The sequence below is a fragment of the Eptatretus burgeri genome, chromosome 11 (assembly GCF_056783735.1).
Source record: "Eptatretus burgeri isolate ZD-2024b chromosome 11, Ebu_testis_v1, whole genome shotgun sequence".
Lineage (NCBI taxonomy): Eukaryota > Metazoa > Chordata > Myxini > Myxiniformes > Myxinidae > Eptatretus > Eptatretus burgeri.
Genome location: NC_140971.1, coordinates 36126190 through 36146017, shown reverse-complemented (window position 1 = coordinate 36146017; position 19828 = coordinate 36126190). Strand labels below are relative to the sequence as shown.

The window sequence follows — 19828 nt, the reverse complement described above, 5'->3', positions numbered from 1 at the left end:
TGGCCTTGACATCCAGGGAAATAGTCGCTGCAGAGGCTCACTACCACCATTCCTGTTATAAAGACTACACAAGGATGAGACCTGAAAAACCAACTCAGCAGACGGACAATACCGAGGAGGCAGCATACAAGGCTGCAGAGTCGGATGGTTACGAACAATTGTTTGATTATATCCGAACATCGCTTATTGATAATCCCTCCATTGTGCCCTTATCTCAACTCACCTTAAAACTTGAAGAATACATGCATACCCTCGGTATAGCCATAATCAAGCCATCGACAAAAAAGCACATACGCCGTGTCCTTGAGACAAAGTTCGGGTCTACTCTTCAGTTCATAGTGAACTACAATAACAGGGTACTGGTGACGTCCAATGCCCTTACCAAGGAAACACTTGCCAAGGAAAATTTTGCCATGAAAGAACAGTTGTGGTTACTTTTAGCTGATCCTTCTGATTCCAAGGGGGACATTTCAAGAATTGCTGCGCATCTCCGGAATCATCTCAAAGATGCACAGACCCCGCAGCAATGGCCCATGTATCCACAAGAACTGACACAGGTCTAAATTCTGATACCCCAGTCACTTGAACTATTCCTCACCGTCTTGCTAACTGGGCATTCAGACACCCAAAAATGTAGTTCCCGTAGCTATAGGATTACACACTCCCTTGCTCAGGATATAGTTTATCATGTGAGCACTGGCCGAAACAAGCAACCCAAACACATTCTCTTGCCATGGGCTGTAAAGTCCATTACAGGAAATACAGAAACAATTTGATTGCTAAATCGTCTGGGACATGGTATATCATATACAAAACTTGAAGGATTGGAGAAGCTATGGATGGAGGAACACAGTGGCACAGCCTTGCCGTCCGGTATTTTCCCCCACGTCCCGACAGTCCATGCTTTTGATAATATCGATCAGTTGGAAGAGACCTTAAGCGGAGCTGGAACATCTCATCGCGTAAATGGTATCATTGTGCAGCCTAGAGTGATTGGACCTCTACCTCCTCCAAGACGAGAAAACCTTCCCAGAGAGAGAAAGAGAAATTTGCCACCACTGAACGTTGTCATGCCACCTTACTACACGAGCCAGAGAAAGAATCCACCAGCAGTATCCCGAGGATAGCCGACAGTTCTTGAAGATAGTGCTTCAGTGTTGGCTCGCGAAAAAAAAAAACCTAGTTTGGTCGCTTTTGCGACAACAACAACCTACAGGCTAAACGATAAGTGCCTGGACCGGCTTCATTATTGTGACTCGCCAGGACATCCCTTCAATCACAAAGGATACGATCGGGTACCTCCCAACAATTAATGCACCTGCTACTAATATGTCTACGGTGCATCAAGTACTGGTTAAAGCCATGAGTTACATGAATTCATTGCAACTCTCCGAGATAGTTTGTATTTTTGATCAGGCACTCTACGCCAAAGCGGCCGAGATTGTGTGGAATGACAAAGGGCGGAGGAGCTCCTTGTGAACCAACGGCCATCCATATCTAGTGCCCAACTGTGTCTGCGGATGTCCTCCTGCAGTTGGGTCACTTCTTATTAGGAGGTTGGTGGCAGGATTTGCACTCCGGCCACCGTAAAACCCTTCATTCCGCAAAACGCAAAAACGCTAAAAAATCTGAAAACCCACTCCATGGGAGTACCTCCTGTGCAGCTTCCCTTCGCAGGGCAGCTCACCGGATGACGGGATTGGGGCAAAGCCTTCGGGACCCCCAATCTTTGATAAGAGGGAAACCACGGGGTAACATCCCTGGGTCAGATTGCGGGAGAGTGTGTCGGAGTGGTGCTGAGGTGTCGTCCACCAGACGGCGGTCTCCTTGGGTTAACCTGAGGCGGTCCCTTCGGGTGGGTGCCTGGAATGTCCTATCCCTAAGAGAGGATGATCACCTGTCTCTGTTATCATCTGAGCTCAAGCGTTTGGACATCGGGATTGCAGCTCTCTCTGAGGTTCGGAGACCGGATTGCGGCGAGATAATGGTGGGTGGTTACACCTACTATTGGTCTGGTCGCTCTGATGGTTACCATACCCAAGGAGTTGCTGTAGCTGTGTCCAATAAGCTGACCCCAATGATAATTGAGGTAACACCGGTCAACGAGCGTATTATGAGATTAAGGATTCGTCACTCCTTAGGTGTCATTTCCCTGGTCTCTGTTTATGCTCCGACTGAGGCGAGTGATCTCACCGTGAAGGATGCATTCTACGCCACACTCGAGTCTGTGGTTGATCAGTGCCCCAGACGAGATACACTTCTAGTCTTGGGGGATTTCAATGCATCGACTGGAACTGATAGGGACGGTTATGAGGTGTGTGTTGGTCCCCATGGGCCAGGAACTATGAACCAGAATGGCACTAAGTTCCTTGACTTTGCAAGAAGTCATGGACTTAGGGTGGCTGGTTCATGGTTTCAGCGCCCACAAGCTCATCGCTGGACTTGGTATTCCAACGCTGGCGGTGTGGCAAAGGAGATTGACCATGTCCTCATTGACGGTCGTTGGAGGATGATCCAGAACTGCAGGGTCTACCGGAGTGCTCAGTTCCTCAATACTGACCACAGGCTTGTTGTAGCAACTCTAAAGCTGCACCTTAAATCCTGGAGAATGGTACCATCCCAGCCGAGGCTGGATGTTGCCAAGCTCAGGGATGAGAGAGTAGCTGAGGAGTTTGCGAACAGGCTGAGTGGACACTTGGGGGGTCTGGGTACTTTGGGGTGTCCTGAAGAGTCGTGGAGCGCCTTCAAGACCACCGTCCTTGATGTTGCCGGTGGATGCCTTGGAGCTCACCGCAGGGCAAAGAAGAATGTTGTCTCTCAAGGGACACTGGATACCATTGACCAGAGTCGCAGGGCCAGGCTGAATGGCAGAGCTGAGCTGTTCAGGGAGCTGAGGCGTAAAACTGTACGTGCACTGAGGGTGGACAAGGAGGCCTATGTGCGAGGAATCTGTGAGGAGATAGAGCATCACCTGTGGACAGGTGATTCTCGTCCCGCTTACAGGGGAATTCGCGCATTACGTTCATCCAAGCCCATCCCTCGGAGCACTACAGTTCGAGCAGAGAGTGGTAGGCTCTTGACAGAGGAGTCTGAAGTGAAGGCCCGCTGGGCCGGTTACTTTGAGCGGTTGTACCAGGCTGATCCCCCAACTGTCGAGTTGGACGTCAAGGGTGTTACAATCGCTGTTGCTGACCCTCGAATCAACTGTGGTCCACCTACGCTTGTGGAAACACGGGCTGCGGTGAACCAGTTGAAACGGGGCAAAGCTCCAGGGATCTGTGGCATCCATGCCGAACTTCTCAAGGCTGGTGGAAATGCTGCACTCGTGTCGTTGCATGCAGTTTTGTGCTCTGCCTGGAACACAGGCATCATCCCAACTGACTGGAAGAGGGGCCTTGTTGTCCCTCTCTGGAAAGGGAAGGGTGATCGCCAAGACTGCAACAACTACCGAGGAGTGACGCTGCTCTCAGTGCCGGGCAAGGTCTTTGCTCGGATAATTCTCGATAGGGTTCGCCACCATCTGCTTGAGCACCAGCGTCCAGAGCAGTCAGGCTTTACACCAAAGAGGTCAACGATTGACCATATCCTTGCACTTCGTGTCCTCACCAAACGCAGACGAGAGTTTCGGCAGGGGCTGCTTGCAGCCTATGTTGATCTCTGTAAAGCGTTCGATTCAGTGAATCGGGATGTCCTCTGGAGCATTCTTGGTCTTCGTGGGGTGCCACCAAAACTGATCGATCTGATGTCTGAACTCTACTCTGGTACTGAGAGTGCTGTGAAGTGTGGTGGTACCATCTCTGACTTATTTCCAGTTGTTACTGGAGTTCGTCAGGGATGTGTACTTGCCCCCACACTTTTCAGCACTTGTATGGACTGGATTTTAGGGATGATGTCGGAGAGATCAAGTTGCGGTGCGTCATTTGGGAATGTCAAGATCTCGGACCTTGACTTTGCAGATGATTCAGTCATCTTTGCGGAGACTTTAGACATCCTCTTGGGGGCCCTCGAGGTGCTGAATGAGGAGTCGGAGCCGTTGGGATTACGGGTTTCTTGGGTCAAAACTAAGATCCAGGCTTTCGGTGACATCTTGGATGCTGCTGTCCTGTCTGTGTCTGTTTGTGGTGAGGATGTTGAGGTCGTGGAGAGATTCACTTACCTTGGCAGTGATATTCATGTCTCTGCTGGCTGCGAGTCAGAGGTCAATAGACGTCTGGGTCGGGCCTGGGGAGTCATGGATTCACTGGATCATGGGGTGTGGCGCTGCCGGTACCTGTGCGGGAGGACGAAAGTCCGAGTCTTCAGGTCCTTGGTACTTCCAGTCTTGCTCTATGGGTGCGAGACTTGGACTCTGACCAAGGATCTGAGACGGAGACTTAATTCCTTTGGTACCACGTCTCTTCGGAGAATCCTTGGCTATCGCTGGTCGGATTTTGTGTCCAACGAGCGGTTGCTGAGAGAGACTAGGATGAGATTTGTTACCTGCATAGTCCGTGAGCGTCAGTTGCGGCTGTATGGACATGTGGCTCGTTTTCCTGACTCTGATCCTGCTCACCAGATTCTCTCAGCGAGGGAGTCTCATGAGTGGAGGAGGCCAGTGGGTCGACCACGTGCTTCATGGTTGCAACAGGTTGACCATCATCTCAAGGAGATGGGGATGGGCCTGGCATCTGCCTGGGGGATGGCCAGACGGAGGCCCCTGGAGTACCGGCGGAAAGTGGACGCAGCGACGTGCTGTTCTGGCACATGCTCCCATACCTGACCTGACCAGGCTCGATTCAGTCCAATCATTCTTCGGATGGGAGCATTCCATACTATGTGTAACCTGCTTTCAATACTCAGCAAGCGCTTTGGAGATGCAGGGCTTCGTGATCTAGCTGTAGAAAACAACATTATCGCGGAAGGTTCAATATCGAAAGTTCTTGATGGTAGACACTACAACAGAGGAGTCCATCTTCATAAGATTGTGTATGAGGGCCTACTCGGGTTGTTATGGCAGGGTTTCTTCTCAGAGACAGAATCCCCACAAAGCCTCAGAGATGTTCTTGACGTCGCACTCCAAGAATTGGGTGCCATTTCCAGTAATCCAGATAGTGAAACAATGCAAAAATTGCTGTCACATCAACCAACAGTTCGCATTCTGAACCTGTTTTCTCAGTATTGTGATGAAATGCAGAACGAGAGAGGACCAATGGCTGCATTCTGGATGACATATGTCGACATTGTTGAAATCCTGCTCGCCATGATTCGCGCTTCACGCGAGGGCAACTGGTCCCTCCACCTTCATTCAGTAAGGTCACTGCTACCCTGGTGTTTCGCTTATGATAAAGTGAATTATGCGAGGTATTTGTCAGTGTATCTCGTACAGATGTCGAGGCTGGTGTATGACCATCCAGAGATATACAAACAGATGATGGATGGAGGATTCTCTGTGCAGCTGAGTGACAATAACCCTTTTGGTCGCGTACCAGTGGATCAGACGCTTGAGGAGACCATAAATAAGGACACTCAGATGGCAGGGGGAACCAAGGGATTCAGTTTGAATACATCTGCAGTGGCAAGATATTACCTTAGCGCAGAGTTCCGTAGCGTGGTGTTAAGGCAAATCTGACAGTTGACAGACGGGGATGAAGGAGAAAGAAAAGTGAGCCACCCAGACCTTGGAAATCGTAGAATGCAAAAGGATGAGAGAGATGTCCAGGCAGTTTCACAATTGCTGCAAACAAGCTGGGTTCACCCGTTTGCCAGAGAAGATACGCAAATCTCCAGCCTTTCGACTGGAATCCATAGTTCCAGATGGTGTTAAAAAGGATTTGATAAGAGCAGAGCAGGTCGGTCGAAATGCTGCAAAGCAATTTGTGGATGAAAGACTTAGTAAAGGAGAAAAGTTCTACAACCCTTTAACAAAGCTGAAGCTTAAAACGTTTGCCTCAATGCAAGTGACGAAGAAAACAGCTGCTGGCAATCGAGAAATCATGCTGAAGGCCGACAACCGCTTGTTCGGAAGGATGCTCCTCATTGGTTGCAGTAGGCAACTGGACATGCAGGAAGTGTTGAGGCACCCTTTGGGAACAATACCCTGGGCACTGGACAACCACGATGGATCTCTGAAAAAGACCGCCAAGGCAGCACTTGCTGACCATCTTGAAAGTGGTGTGCTTCCAGAGGAAACTACACCTCGACCTTCGGCAGCAATCATCGACGGTATGGGACTTGTTCAGAAACTTGATGGAAATAAATTAACATTTGTGGAAATATCCGAGAGGCTGCTAAAGATGGCTTTTGCAAGTCACCCAGACAGTAAAAGAGTAGATGTGGTGTTTGACATATACTTAGACTCATCAATCAAGGATGCAGAAACTGGAGAGGAATACTCTCTAGCCCAGCAAGCAAGCGTCAACTTACGCGATTCGTTGCCAATGACTGGCAGCAGAGACAATCATTGATCGGTGAGAAAGAACTCTACGTAACAGCTGATTTGAAATGCCTCCGAATTACACAGGATACTGTGATGGAAGTGCGTGAACTTGATTCGTCGCATGAGGAAGTGGACACTAGGGTTTTGCTACATGCGTCACACGCTGCTCGATCGGGCTTCAAATCAGTCGTCATTGTTGCCAAAGACACTGATATTCTTGTGCTTCTCTTGGCATTCAATGCTCATATCAGCACCCGCTTATGTATGCGACCTTCGTCTAAGGGAAGGATTCGACTCTTTAGCATTGACACGATTGAAGTGAGAATAGGACTTAATGGCAATTCGTTGCTGGGTCTACACGCATTCACAGGGTGCGATTCGGTCAGTGCATTCTCAGGTATGGGCAAGATCAAGGGACTGAAGTTGATGCGAGGAAATAAGGAGTTCTTGGATGCATTGTCTAAGCTGGGGAGTGAATGGACATTAAATAGGGATGTTGTTGATACTCTGCAGGCATTTACATGCCAGCTGTATGCGTCCTGAACCCATGATACAGAAGTGAACGCTCTACGCTTCAATCTATGGCGCTAAAAAGGGTGTTGTAGAATCCGGGCAACTACCACCGTGTGCAGACACCCTTAACCAACACATGCTAAGAGCAAATTACCAGGCCGCTGTATGGAGACGATCCCTTGATCCAAAGCCTTATGTGCCTGCTCCAGAAAACCATGGCTGGCGCACAACTGACGATGGTCGACTTGAAATATGTTGGATGACAGGACTGCCAGCACCCCAGGTAGTTTTGGACTTCATGTTCTGTGAGTACCGCAAAGCGTGCGAACCTGGTGATTGAGTTTGCTTAGACAATAACCTTCCATGTACAGACGAATGCCGATTAAAGGATTGCAGCAACACGAAGGACAGTGACTGAGTTCTGGACGTTTCTGATGATGAGTCTTCCGATAACGATGAAAGTGATGATGACGATTAAGGACTTCAGTGATTTATACAGTGATGGCAAGGATGTCTGTAATGCACAGTCAGTTACAAGTACAAATTTAATATTGATATCAAGTCAAACTTCTACGGTGTAAAAGTCTGTGTAAACTTCTTCTAAAACATCCTACCCCCCCCCCCCCCCGGCCAGTTAATTTTTGACGCTATCACATGCCTCAAATTTTAACTAACAGGTGTAGTATTAGACCAAACAAAACCTATCAGTATATTCTGCACAGCAATATTTTAGGAATTGGTCTATGAAGTTACTGGCTTCAAGAAAACAAAAACTGGAGAAAATTGCATTTAAAATTTGAAATTTCTACTCATTTCAGCTCAAAAATTCAAATAAATTTCCCTTTCTTTACCCTTTTCAGTACAGTTTCAGCTTGACACTGAAGTTAGAACAACTTTACATGGCATCGAGTTAACAAATATGCAAAAAAAAAAAAAAAAAAAAAAAATTAAAAAAAAAAATCGGTATTTTACCCCCCTTGAAGTGCCCCCTCGTGGATTTCTCCAAGAAAGCTACGCCTTTGAGCTGGCAAGCAAATAAATTCTCAAACTATAGGTCATGACCTATCCAAAAATCAGTGTCTCGTTTTATTCCGCAATTTGGTACCAATTCATGAAAATATTGGGCTCAGCTCATGGACTAAAAGGGCTCCCACAGCATTTTACAGCACCATGGTCTACGTCTAGTTGGTCAGGGGTTCATGCTACAGGAAGATAACGACCCAAAACATACCTCCACGTGATGTCAGAACTACCTTCGAAGAAAAGAACAAGACAGTAGGTTTCAAATCATGGAATGGCCAGCACAGTCTCCAGGCTTAAACCCCATCGAGCTGGTTTGGGATGAACTGGACAGAAGGGTGAAAGCAAAGCAACCTACAAGTGCAACACATTTGTGGGAACTTCTGCAACAGAGTTGGGAAGAACTTTCCGAACAATATTTGATTTCCATTGTGGAAAGAATGTCACGAGTATGTTCGGCTGTTATATCTGCAAAAGGTGGCTACTTTGATGAGTTAAAATTTTGGATTAAATTTTGTTCAAAACGATTCCATGATTTATTTTTTATCTGCAATTGTTTATTTGTTCTATGCATAATTTCAGAGTACATGGAAACATTAAATTGCTTAAATTTCAGTAAAAACTGGAAAAATGGGGGTGTTCTAAAACTTTTGACCGGTCGAGTATGTCAGGATGCTGTGGAAACTACGATCATCAAGATCAAACCAAACATATATCAAATCAAACATGTACCTGGCAATACAACCTCGAGTTATCTTTACCTCTCGCCGTTTGCTGATGTCAGTTCACAAGGATGTTCTGCCCACCTCACAAATCAGCAATGTTATCTATGAGTTTAAGTGCCGATGTGAAGCTGGGTACGTGGGCCGTACAACCCAAAGGTTGACTGACCGCATCAAACAGCATGTCCCTCTGGCGATTCGAGAAAAGAACTTGAGAGTTAGGACACAACCAGCGTGAGCAAGTGTGAACGTTTAACGACCCTCGGCCATGTCTTGTTCTTCTGCTATTGTACGGCACTTAGTTGCCAACCCCGTTTGTGCAGACCAGTACAACGCAGATATGTTCAAGATATTGAGCCAAGGTTTGAGTGTTTCACATCTACGTATGTTGGAAGCAACCTTCATCCACTCCATGGACCCTGTGTTGTCGTCATCAAAAGAAATTTGTACATTCCCTCATTCTTTTTCAGCATGGAAGCATCAAAGCCGTTGTTCCAACCATTGTCCAAGGTATGCATGCAAATGGTGAGTCATTAGCTTTGGGGGCTTTGCATCTCCCCTCCTTCCAAGGCGTCGGTGCAAATGGTGAGTTATCGCCCTGTACTCCACTCCAGCCAATCAGAGCCAGAGATACTGATGAATGTGAGCTAACCAATGGGGCCTCAGACTACCATTGACGTCATAACTGAGGAACCAATCAGTGTCGATCTTACAAAGACAAGCTTATATATGCACGCTCTCTCACTTCCTGGTTCTCTTGCTGTGATTCAACCTTGAAAAGTACAGCACGAAAAGCTTTGTTCAATATATCGAGTTTGTTTTCTTGTATATTAAAATACATATAAGCTTGTGCAATTTCTTCCCAACCATCACAAGCAAGAATTCAAAGCACTTGAAGAAACAACCATCATTAATATCAGTGGGAAGTGTGCACACAAGGCAGAAGATCAATTCAGCAGATTTGAAAAAAAAATGTTAGACAATGGTCTTGGCTCATGGAGAGGCTACATGATGGTGACTTTATGCTTACTTTAATTCTTCTTTCTCAAACAGCCAAGAGAATCTTGAGGGCATCATAATCCTACTGTGGACCAATTTCTAGCAACTTCTATGTTGCCCTTCCCTCAAAATTAACTTTACCATAATTATATGGTTCTTGTCTGGCTCAATGGAAAATTCTTGATGTAGGCAAGTGGAAAGGCACCAACATTCACAATGTTGACAAATCCATGTGGATACCAGCCATTTATTTGCATCTGCCCACTCTAGTGAGTCTCTCTAGGAGCAAGCAAAGCTAATAATGGGATAGCAAAGAGTTCTGGGAAAAGGGTGTGACAAGGCTGAATTGATTTGATTTTTGGTGAAGATGGTGTGTGTGTGTGTGTGTGTGTGTGTGTGTGTGTGTGTGTGTGTGTGTGTGTGTGTGTGTGTGTGTGTGTGTGTGCGTGTGTGTGTGTGTGTGTGTGTGTGTGTGTGTGCGTGTGTACGCGCGCTTAATGGATAGGGAAGCGGGCTTGAGATCCGAGGGTCCCGAGTTCAAATCCCGCTAAGCCATTGAATTAATATTAGGTGGGGATTGACTCAGCCTGTCATCCTTCCGAAGTCGGCAAAATGAGTACCAGCTTTCTGAGATGATTGAGCCATTCGAGTATCCTATGTCGGAGTGCTGACCCGTCCAAGATTGTGCCCAATAGCCCAAGAGACTGTTTCGGAAGCACCGACGCTTTGTGCAGAGTATGGTCCCAAAAGACGGATGGATAATAAATGTGGAACACGCCAATGATGGGAGGTGGTGTAGGGGTAGGGGTAATGGAGGGTAACAATGAGTGAGGGTGGAGGGGTCACAGAGAGACCCAGTGAAGGGAGAATATGCAGAGGGAGGAGGTACAGAGTGCACTGGCCAACAGAGGGCGAAGGTGTATTATACCCTTTCGTGGTTGGCTGTGGATGCTAATTGCTTGAGTGTGATAAGTTCCATCATCCTCGCTCTGCACGCACACAAGGTGCGAATCTGCTGCATGATTCAATGCAGCTCCAAATGCCAACACATGTTCATTACAGCTGTTGAGCACTTTCAGCATCTAAGCAAGACAGGAGAGAGACAGAAAGACTTGGGCAAAAAAAAAATAAAAATGATGTGGAAACTTTAAACTACAAATAGCACTGCAATTAACATAGTCATAAACCCGAGAAAATATTTGCCCACACTACTGTTCAAGAAGAAAATTGACCGTGATGGTTCAACACTTTCAAGGCAAAGTTATTTTTACCTCTGCCACCGAAGGTGGACGGAGGTTGTGTTTTCACCGCTGTCTGTTTGTCTGAGAGCAGGATGTTTCAAAAAGTTGTGTATGGATTCGGACGAAATTTAGGGAGCAGGATGAGTGTGTGACAAAGAATTTATTCGATTTTAGTGAAGATCTGGATCTGTATCCAAGAATTTTTTAAGTGATGCTTCACCAATGAATGATCGGGCTAAAAACTATATACAACATATCTCGAAAAGTTATGGACTGATTCAGACAAAACTTAGTAGACAGGTTATGTGCATGACAAGGACAAGTTGATTTATTTTTGGTGAAAATCCAGATCTGGATGTGAGAACTTAATTTTTCAAGTGATTCTTCACCATTGAGAGATGACAAAAACGATATACGGTATAGCATGATATTTCAAAAGGTTGTGGATGAGTTATGACTAAACTCGGTGAGTTGACAGTAATCTGATGGTGCAGCACTTGCTTGACATCCTGGAAAGAAAAGTGCAATTGTACAGTCTTAGTAAAGCATTTCCACAAACTGAACAGGAAGAACAATGGGACGAGAAAAGAGGAACAACGGAGTAGCAGTGTGCGGAAAGCATGGAATTTGGGAGCTAAATCAGGAGGGGGTGACTGGGAAAACACATGAAGGAGCTGGAGAGGTTCAGAAGGCTCAGAGAGTGGAAGGTGTTTTAGTGGAGGAGAGGTGGTAAAAAAACCCCCCAAAAGAATGAAGCCAATAACCTGTGAGAGTTCACAATGTGAGAGCCACAAGCCTTGTGCTTCAGTGTCATTGTGGAAGATGCCAATAATATTGAGAGCTTCAGATTACACGCAATATAGGATAAAGATGTAATGATGGGGCACCAGCCCAAAGAGGAGAGCTGTACGCCATTGAGGTTTGGACATTGGCCTGGTAGGTTGGGAGTCGTTGCGATTTTCCAAGGAATGACTTGAACGATGGAGGGATGCTGCCCAGTCTGTGGCTGGTTTTGTAGGACTGCTTTGCTCTACTAAAACATGTCCTGGATGATGATGAAGTTCACGTGACTGAATCCATGCCAGTAGATGCCCATGGGACAGATAGGTGGGTAGTATTATGATCCTTGCGGAGCGACAAGATGACACCGAGATGTGCCAGGCTCGAATGACATGTTCCATTTATCAAATCAGCATCTAATAAATTCTAGATCAACATAAAGTGAAGCAGCTCCCATCTGCCCATCAGTGGGATGAGACTGCATCCATCAGTACTGCATCACAATGCAACATCTTCTGCTAAAAGGAAGGTGGGTTTTCCAGAGAATCTGAGGATTTTTTTTTCTCTACAAAATTGAGACTCATGGAAGAGCAAGGTGACACAAGGAATAAGATAACATACCGACAGTGGGGCAACAATTGGTAGAATGAAAAACTGATCTAGATAATGCAACACATTTTATCATCCTTTTACTTCATTATCTACGAACTTTCCAATATGGTGAAATAAACTTAGGTTTTAAATAAAACAGCGAATAACTCGTACTTAGATATGTTAATTCCCACAGTAATATAGACAAAATAATGAGACGGCAATATTATATACAGTGCTTAGAGAAAGTCGACACTCCCTTTCAAAATTTTCACCTTTTGTTGCCTTATAGCCTGGAATTAAATTGCATAACATCAGACATTTTCCACATTGATTTTCACATCATAAACCACAACTTCCAAGTGAAAAAGAAATTTCAAAAAAATTAATAAAAAATGCAAAACTAGAATATCTTGGTTGGATAAGTGTCCAAACCCCTGAGTTAATACTTGGTGGAAGCACCTTTGACAGTAATTACAGCTGTGAGTCTGTTGGGATAGGTCTCTACCAACTTTGCCCACCTTGATTGGGCAATACTTGCCCATGCTTCTGTACAAAACTGTTCAAGCTCAGTCAAGTTGCGTGGGGAGCATTGATGGACAGCAATCTTCAAGTCATGCCACAGATTTTCGACTGGATTTAGGTCAGGGGCTCTGACTGGGCCACTCAATGACATGTATCCTTTTGTTCCTTTGCCACTCCAGTGTAGCTTTGGCTGTGTGCTTCAGGTCATTGTCATGCTCAATGATGAAGTTGCCTCCCAATTTCAGCTTTCTTGCAGAGGGCAGCAGATTTTCCTTTTGGAGTTTTCTGTATTTTTCTCCATCCATTTTCTCTTCTATCCTGACAAGTGCCCCGGTACCTGCTGATGGAAAACATCCCCATAACATGATGCTGCCACCACCATGCTTCACAGTAAGTACGGTGTTCTTTGGGTGATGTGCTGTGTTGGGTTTGCGCCAAACGTAATGTTATGTATTTAGGCCAAAAAGTTCCATCTTGGTTTCATTAGACCACAAACGTTTTTGCCACATGGCTTCAGAATCTCTGGAGTCGTTTTTTGCATACCTCAAACGGACTCAAAGTAGGCTTTTTTGAGTAATGGCGTCCTTCTTGCAACCCTACCATAAACGCCAGACTTGAGTGCTTGGGCTATTGTCACATGCACATAGTGACCAGTCTTTGCCATAAAGGCATGTAGCTCTTTAAAAGTGGCCAACTGACCTCTTGGTGGCCTCTCTGATCAGTCTCTTCCTTGCTTGCTCATCCAGTTTGGAGGGACGGCTTGATGTAGGCATGGTCTTGGTGGTGCCATACGCCTTCCACTTCTTAATGATCATCTTGAATGTGCTCCAAAGGATATTTAAGGCCTTTAAAATATTTTATACCCATCCCCTGATCTGTACCTTTCCACAACTTTATCCCAGAGGTCTTTTGAAAGCTTCTTGGTTCTCATGGTTGAGTCTTTGTTGTGAAATGCACTCCCCAGCAGAGGAAACCTGCAGGAACAGCTGATTTTATTCTGAAATAATCATAATCACTGCAATTTATAGATGTGGAGGCCAATTAACTTGGTGTGTAATTTTGAAGGAGATTGGTCACACCTGAGCTAATTTACAATTGTTATCACAAGAGGGGTGGAGACTTATCCAACCAAGATATTCTAGTTTTGTATTTTTAATTAATTTTCTGAAATTTGTAGAATTTCTTTCATTTTGAAGTTGTGCGTTATGATGTGTAAATAAAGGTGGAAAAAAAGTCTGATTTAATGCAACTTAATCCCAGTCAATAAGGCAACAAAAGGTGAAGATTTTGAAAGAGGGTGTAGACTTTCCATAGGCACTGTATATATACTAGAATATAAGACTTGTCACTTTGCTGACGGAAACACCAATCTTTGCTGTGAATGGCTAATCAACAGGACAAGAAGAAAAATTATTCCTCGTAGCATGGGGATAACCAGCGTCACAAGTTGTTGTTTTCAGTTTCACAATGTGTGCCCATGTACCCATAAAAATTGAATAAAATAAAAAGATTATAAAAAAAAATTATTTGCTGCTGTTCAAAAACTAACATAACTGAAAATACTTACCAGGTAATTTTCATGAAAAATTCAATGATTGTAACTAGTGGATGTTGAAAATGATTAATGCATTAGTTCAGTCTCAAAACAGAGGAGAACATCCATTTATATTCACAAAAAAAATAAAATCCCCCCCCCCACCCCCTAATTGGCTGCTACTGTGGATTTCATTGTCAGTCAGTCCTCTAAAATTCAAATTACTATTTCATCTGCGAAACCGGCACTTCGAGAAGGAAGCACTGATTTTAGGATCACACAAATCTGATTTTCATGTGAAATTGTGACTTTGATGTCTTAAGAAATTGTCAAACAGATCTCACCTCATTGTAACGATTGCTGGGAATTTCAATGCTGTTTTTGCCGACCTCCATGCTTATTGTCAGTCCAGCCACAGTGGGCAAACTGTATTGGTAGTTCCGGAAGTCCTGAGGAGATGATAAAAGGTTAGGATTTAAAAAGAAATATTAAAAAAGGGTCAAGCTCAAAAAGGTAGAATGTTTTACAAAGCAGCAGCAGGTGGTCAGTAGCTATTTCGAAAGAATGTGACCAACAACAAAGTAAGAGAAAAATCTCTCATACAGACCACTATCATGGATAGGCAACCAAATGAAATGTGTGCGCAGCAGTCCGATGGGATTGAAAAAGGAAGTGTCTATTCATGTGGAACTGTTCCCATAGCCACCGAGGTTATTTGTGCAGAATATGTTCACATTGCTGCATTTGGTGCTATTCGTGTTCAAATTGACTACAGACTATCCATCCATCCATTGGGACCACACTCTGTGCAGAGCGTTGTTGCTGCCTAATCAGTCTCCTTGGCTATTGGGCATAATCCTGGACGGGTCGCCACTCTGACACAGTATACCAGCATGCTGGCACTCATTTTGCCGACCTCGGAAGGATGACAGGTAGAGTCAACCACACCTGGTATTCATTCAACAGCCAAATAGGGTTTGAACTCAGGATCATAGCATCCCAAGCCCACCACCCTAACCATTGAGCCAACACCAGGCATATGGGTACAATCACCACATATGAACTCCGACTCAGACCCTGTGCAGGACAGCTTTTATCAAGATGGTGAAACACACATACAAAAGCCAAGTGAGGAGGCAAACAAAAGTAGAGGCCTAATGCTTGACGTAACGCCGTAATGATGTCTCAGCGAAGAGAGTGACAGGCAGAGGAAGAGACAGAGAAATCCAGCTACTTTAATACTATATACAGTATCGATGAATTCCGATGTTGGGCCACAGTGGCTTCTTCGCCACTCTACAAAAGTGCAATTAATGTTCAAAATTACCCATTATGATGTTGTGTTTGCATGACAATGACAAAAACTGCCTTCAGTAAGCGCACCCAAAAGTGTTTACATTATTTTTAGGACATTATCTGGTGATAAACAGTTATATACTTGAGGTGTTGCGGAGTAGTTCATCATTAGGGTTACATAAACATTGATAGTGAGTACCCCGCCACCTCCCCCAAGTGCTAGCTTTCGCTGCCAGGTGGTCCCACTGTGTTAGCAAAAGTGATTGTGCAATGTCGATATATCGCTAGATTGTCGATATTTGAAGGGATGATAAACGACTGGCAAAAATATCAATATCGCCCAGCCCTATTGTGCCCATTAATAAAATCACATAGAGAAAACAATACTGTATTACTGAATGAAAATTAAATGTTAACATCATATAAGGTTGCAGTACATGTATGATATGATACACTTGCTTTGTATGAAAATCAAAATGGCCCCAACAAGACATGTACAGAAAGGCCACCTATCTATAAAGGACACCTTTTTCTTGTTTCCCTGCGGTGGCCGTTCTACACAGGTTTGAACACACACTCACACATATTGTCATGAACCGGTTCGCTTGGCTGCGCGCCAAATAAGGGAATGTGTCGTGTCCCACCCAATGAGAGCGCGGGCCACGATGAGCGGACCGCGCCCGAGAGCGACAAAAGGAACGGAGAGCAAATATAATCGGGAGGATCTGGTCGAGTGGGTAGGAAAGAATCTGCACCCCGTCTCCACAATCCCAACGCCGGAGTGCTCTGGTTCCCGGGTCATCTCGTCACTGGCGTGGCCAGCATTGGCTGCCCTTGGTCCGTTCGTGTTGACTGGTGCTCCAGGAAGGTATGGACGTCGAGCCGCGAGCTTGCGGCCAGGCAGCCAGCGATTTTCTCGTCCCTCAGCTTGACTTCCCTCCGAGCTGAAGGGATAATAAAGACCATTTTGGGTCCGTGTCTTTTGGGTGTGCATCTGTCTGTGACTTTGATGTCTTATCTCTCCTATCCCTAAGAGAGGATGATCACCTGTCTCTGTTATCATCTGAGCTCAAGCGTTTGGACATCGGGATTGCAGCTCTCTCTGAGGTTCGGAGACTGGATTGCGGCGAGATAATGGTGGGTGGTTACACCTACTATTGGTCTGGTCGCTCTGATGGTTACCAAGCTGTTGCTGTACCCAAGGAGTTGCTGTAGCTGTGTCCAATAAGCTGACCCCAATGCTAATTGAGGTAACACCGATCAACGAGCGTACGAGACTAAGGATTCGTCACTCATTAGGTGTCATTTCCCTGGTCTCTGTCGATGCTCCGACTGAGGCGAGTGATCTCACCGTGAAGGATGCATTCTACGCCACACTCGAGTCTGTGGTTGATCAGTGCCCCAGACGAGATACACTTCTAGTCTTGGGGGATTTCAATGCATCGACTGGAACTGATAGGGATGGTTATGAGGTGTGTGTTGGTCCCCATGGGTCAGGAACTCTGAACCAGAATAGCACTAAGTTCCTTGACTTTGCAAGAAGTCATGGACTTAGGGTGGCTGGTTCATGGTTTCAGCGCCCACAAGCTCATCGCTGGACTTGGTATTCCAACGCTGGCGGTGTGGCAAAGGAGATTGACCATGTCCTCATTGACGGTCGTTGGAGGATGATCCAGAACTGCAGGGTCTACCGGAGTACTCAGTTCCTCAATACTGACCACAGGCTTGTTGTAGCAACTCTAAAGCTGCACCTTAAATCCTGGAGAATGGTACCATCCCAGCCTAGGCTGGATGTTGGCAAGCTCAGGGATGAGAGTAGCTGAGGAGTTTGCGAACAGGCTGAGTGACTTGGGGGGTCTGGGTGCTTTGGGGGGGGGGTCCTGAAGAGTTGTGGAGCGCCTTCAAGACCACCGTCCTTGATGTTGCCGGTGGATGCCTTGGAGCTCACCGCAGGGCAAAGAAGAATTTTGTGTCTCAAGGGACACTGGATACCATTGACCAGAGTCACAGGGCCAGGCTGAATGGCAGAGCTGAGCTGTTCAAGGAGCTGAGGTGTAAAACTGTACATGCACTGAGGGTGGACAAGGAGGCCTATGTGCGAGGAATCTGTGAGGGGGTAGAGCATCACCTGTGGACAGGTAATTCTTGTCCTGCTTACAGGGGAATTCGCGCATTACGTTCATCCAAGCCCATCCCTCGGAGCACTGCAGTTCGAGCAGAGAGTGGTAGGCTCTTGACAGAGGAGTCTGAAGTGAAGGCCCGCTGGGCTGGTTACTTTGAGCGGTTGTACCAGGCTGATCCCCCCAGCTGTCGAGTTGGACGTCAAGGGTGTTACAATCCCTGTTGCTGACCCTCGAATCAACTGTGGTCCACCTTCGCTTGTGGAAACACGGGCTGCGGTGAACCAGTTGAAACGGGGCAAAGCTCCAGGGATCTGTGGCATCCATGCCGAACTTCTCAAGGCTGGTGGAAATGCTGCACTCGTGTCATTGCATGCAGTTTTGTGCTCTGCCTGGAACACAGGCATCATCCCAACTGACTGGAAGAGGGGCCTTGTTGTCCCTCTCTGGAAAGGGAAGGGTGATCGCCAAGACTGCAACAACTACCGAGGGGTGACGCTGCTCTCAGTGCCGGGCAAGGTCTTTGCTCGGATAATTCTTGATCGGGTTCGCCACCATCTGCTTGAGCACCAGCGTCCAGAGCAGTCAGGCTTTACACCAAAGAGGTCAACGATTGACCGTATCCTTGCCCTTCGTGTCCTCACCGAACGCAGACAAGAGTTTCGGCAGGGGCTGCTTGCAGCCTATGTTGATCTCTGTAAAGCGTTAGATTTAGTGAATCGGGATGTCCTCTGGAGGATTCTGGGTCTTCGTGGGGTGCCACCAAAACTGATCGATCTGATGTCTGAACTCGACTCTGGTACTGAGAGTTCTGTGAAGTGTGGTGGTACCATCTTTGACTTATTTCCAGTTGTTACTGGAGTTCGTCAGGGATGTGTACTGGCCCCCACACTTTTCAGCACTTGTAAGGACTGGATTTTAGGAAGGATGTCAGAGAGATCAAGTTGCGGTGCATCGTTTGGGAATGTCAAGATCTCGGACCTTGATGTTGTAGATGATGCAGTCATCTTTGCGCAGACTTTAGACATCCTCTTGGGGGCCCTCGAGGTGCTGAATGAGGAGTCGGAGCCGCTGGGATTACGGGATTCTTGGGTCAAAACTAAGATCCAGGCTTTCGGTGACATCTTGGATGCTGCTGTCCTGTCTGTGTCTGTTTGTGGTGAGGATGTTGAGGTCGTGGAGAGATTCACTTACCTTGGCAGTGATATTCATGTCTCTGCTGGCTGCGAGTCAGAGGTCAATAGACGTCTGGGTCGGGCCTGGGGAGTCATGGATTCAGTGGATCATGGGGTGTGGCGCTGCCGGTATCTGTGCAGGAGGACGAAAGTCCGAGTCTTCAGGTCCTTGGTACTTCCAGTCTTGCTCTATGGATGTGAGACTTGGACTCTGACCAAGGATCTGAGACGGAGACTTAATTCCTTTGGTACCAGGTCTCTTCGGAGAATCCTTGGCTATCGCTGGTCGGATTTTGTGTCCAACGAGCGGTTGCTGAGAGAGACTCGGATGAGATTTGTTACCTGCATAGTCCGTGAGCGTCAGTTGCGGCTGTATGGACATGTGGCTCGTTTTCCTGACGCTGATCCTGCTCACCAGATTCTCTCAGCGAGGGAGTCTCATGAGTAGAGGAGGCCAGTGGGCCGACTACGTGCCTCGTGGTTGCAGCAGGTTGACCATCATCTCAAGGAGATGGGGATGGGCCTGGCATCTGCCTGGGGGATGGCCAGACGGAGGCCCCTGGAGTACCGGCGGAAAGTGGACGCAGCGACGCGCTGTTCTGGCACATGCTCCCATACCTGACCTGACCTGTCTGTGGGCCCGTCTTTAAGTAGGAATTGTTTGAGTGCTTGTGTGTAAATTTGCATTCTCCATTAGTCGTGATAACTCTGCCCTTACCTGCTTCCCTCGTTTCTCTGATGACTGTGAATAAATTCCCCATTTGTTAAATGTATCACGTCGTTTCTGTGTTTCTTCCATTGCCTTAGCATGGCGTGTGTTGGTGAATTACAAAGGCTGTTGCTGCTGCAAATGTACATTTGGACCGACGGGACTTCGGCAACCATCCGCTCGGGTTG

At 46.4% G+C, this 19828-nt stretch overlaps 1 protein-coding gene across 4 annotated transcripts in view; it reads right to left on the bottom strand.

Annotated features, from left to right (window-relative positions):
* The window catches only part of LOC147016869 (zinc finger FYVE domain-containing protein 9-like), a 69193-nt gene that overhangs the window by 12358 nt on the left and 37007 nt on the right, over positions 1-19828 (bottom strand). For 3 of the 4 annotated variants that reach the window (XM_085845998.1, XM_085845999.1, XM_085846000.1), the window contains 2 exons: positions 14685-14789; positions 10598-10751 (listed from right to left, as the gene is read on the bottom strand). In XM_085845998.1, the coding sequence (XP_085702124.1) occupies positions 10598-10751; positions 14685-14789 (259 nt within the window). The remainder of the gene's footprint in view (positions 1-10597; positions 10752-14684; positions 14790-19828) is intronic. The other variant, XR_015049222.1, reaches the window with a different exon arrangement.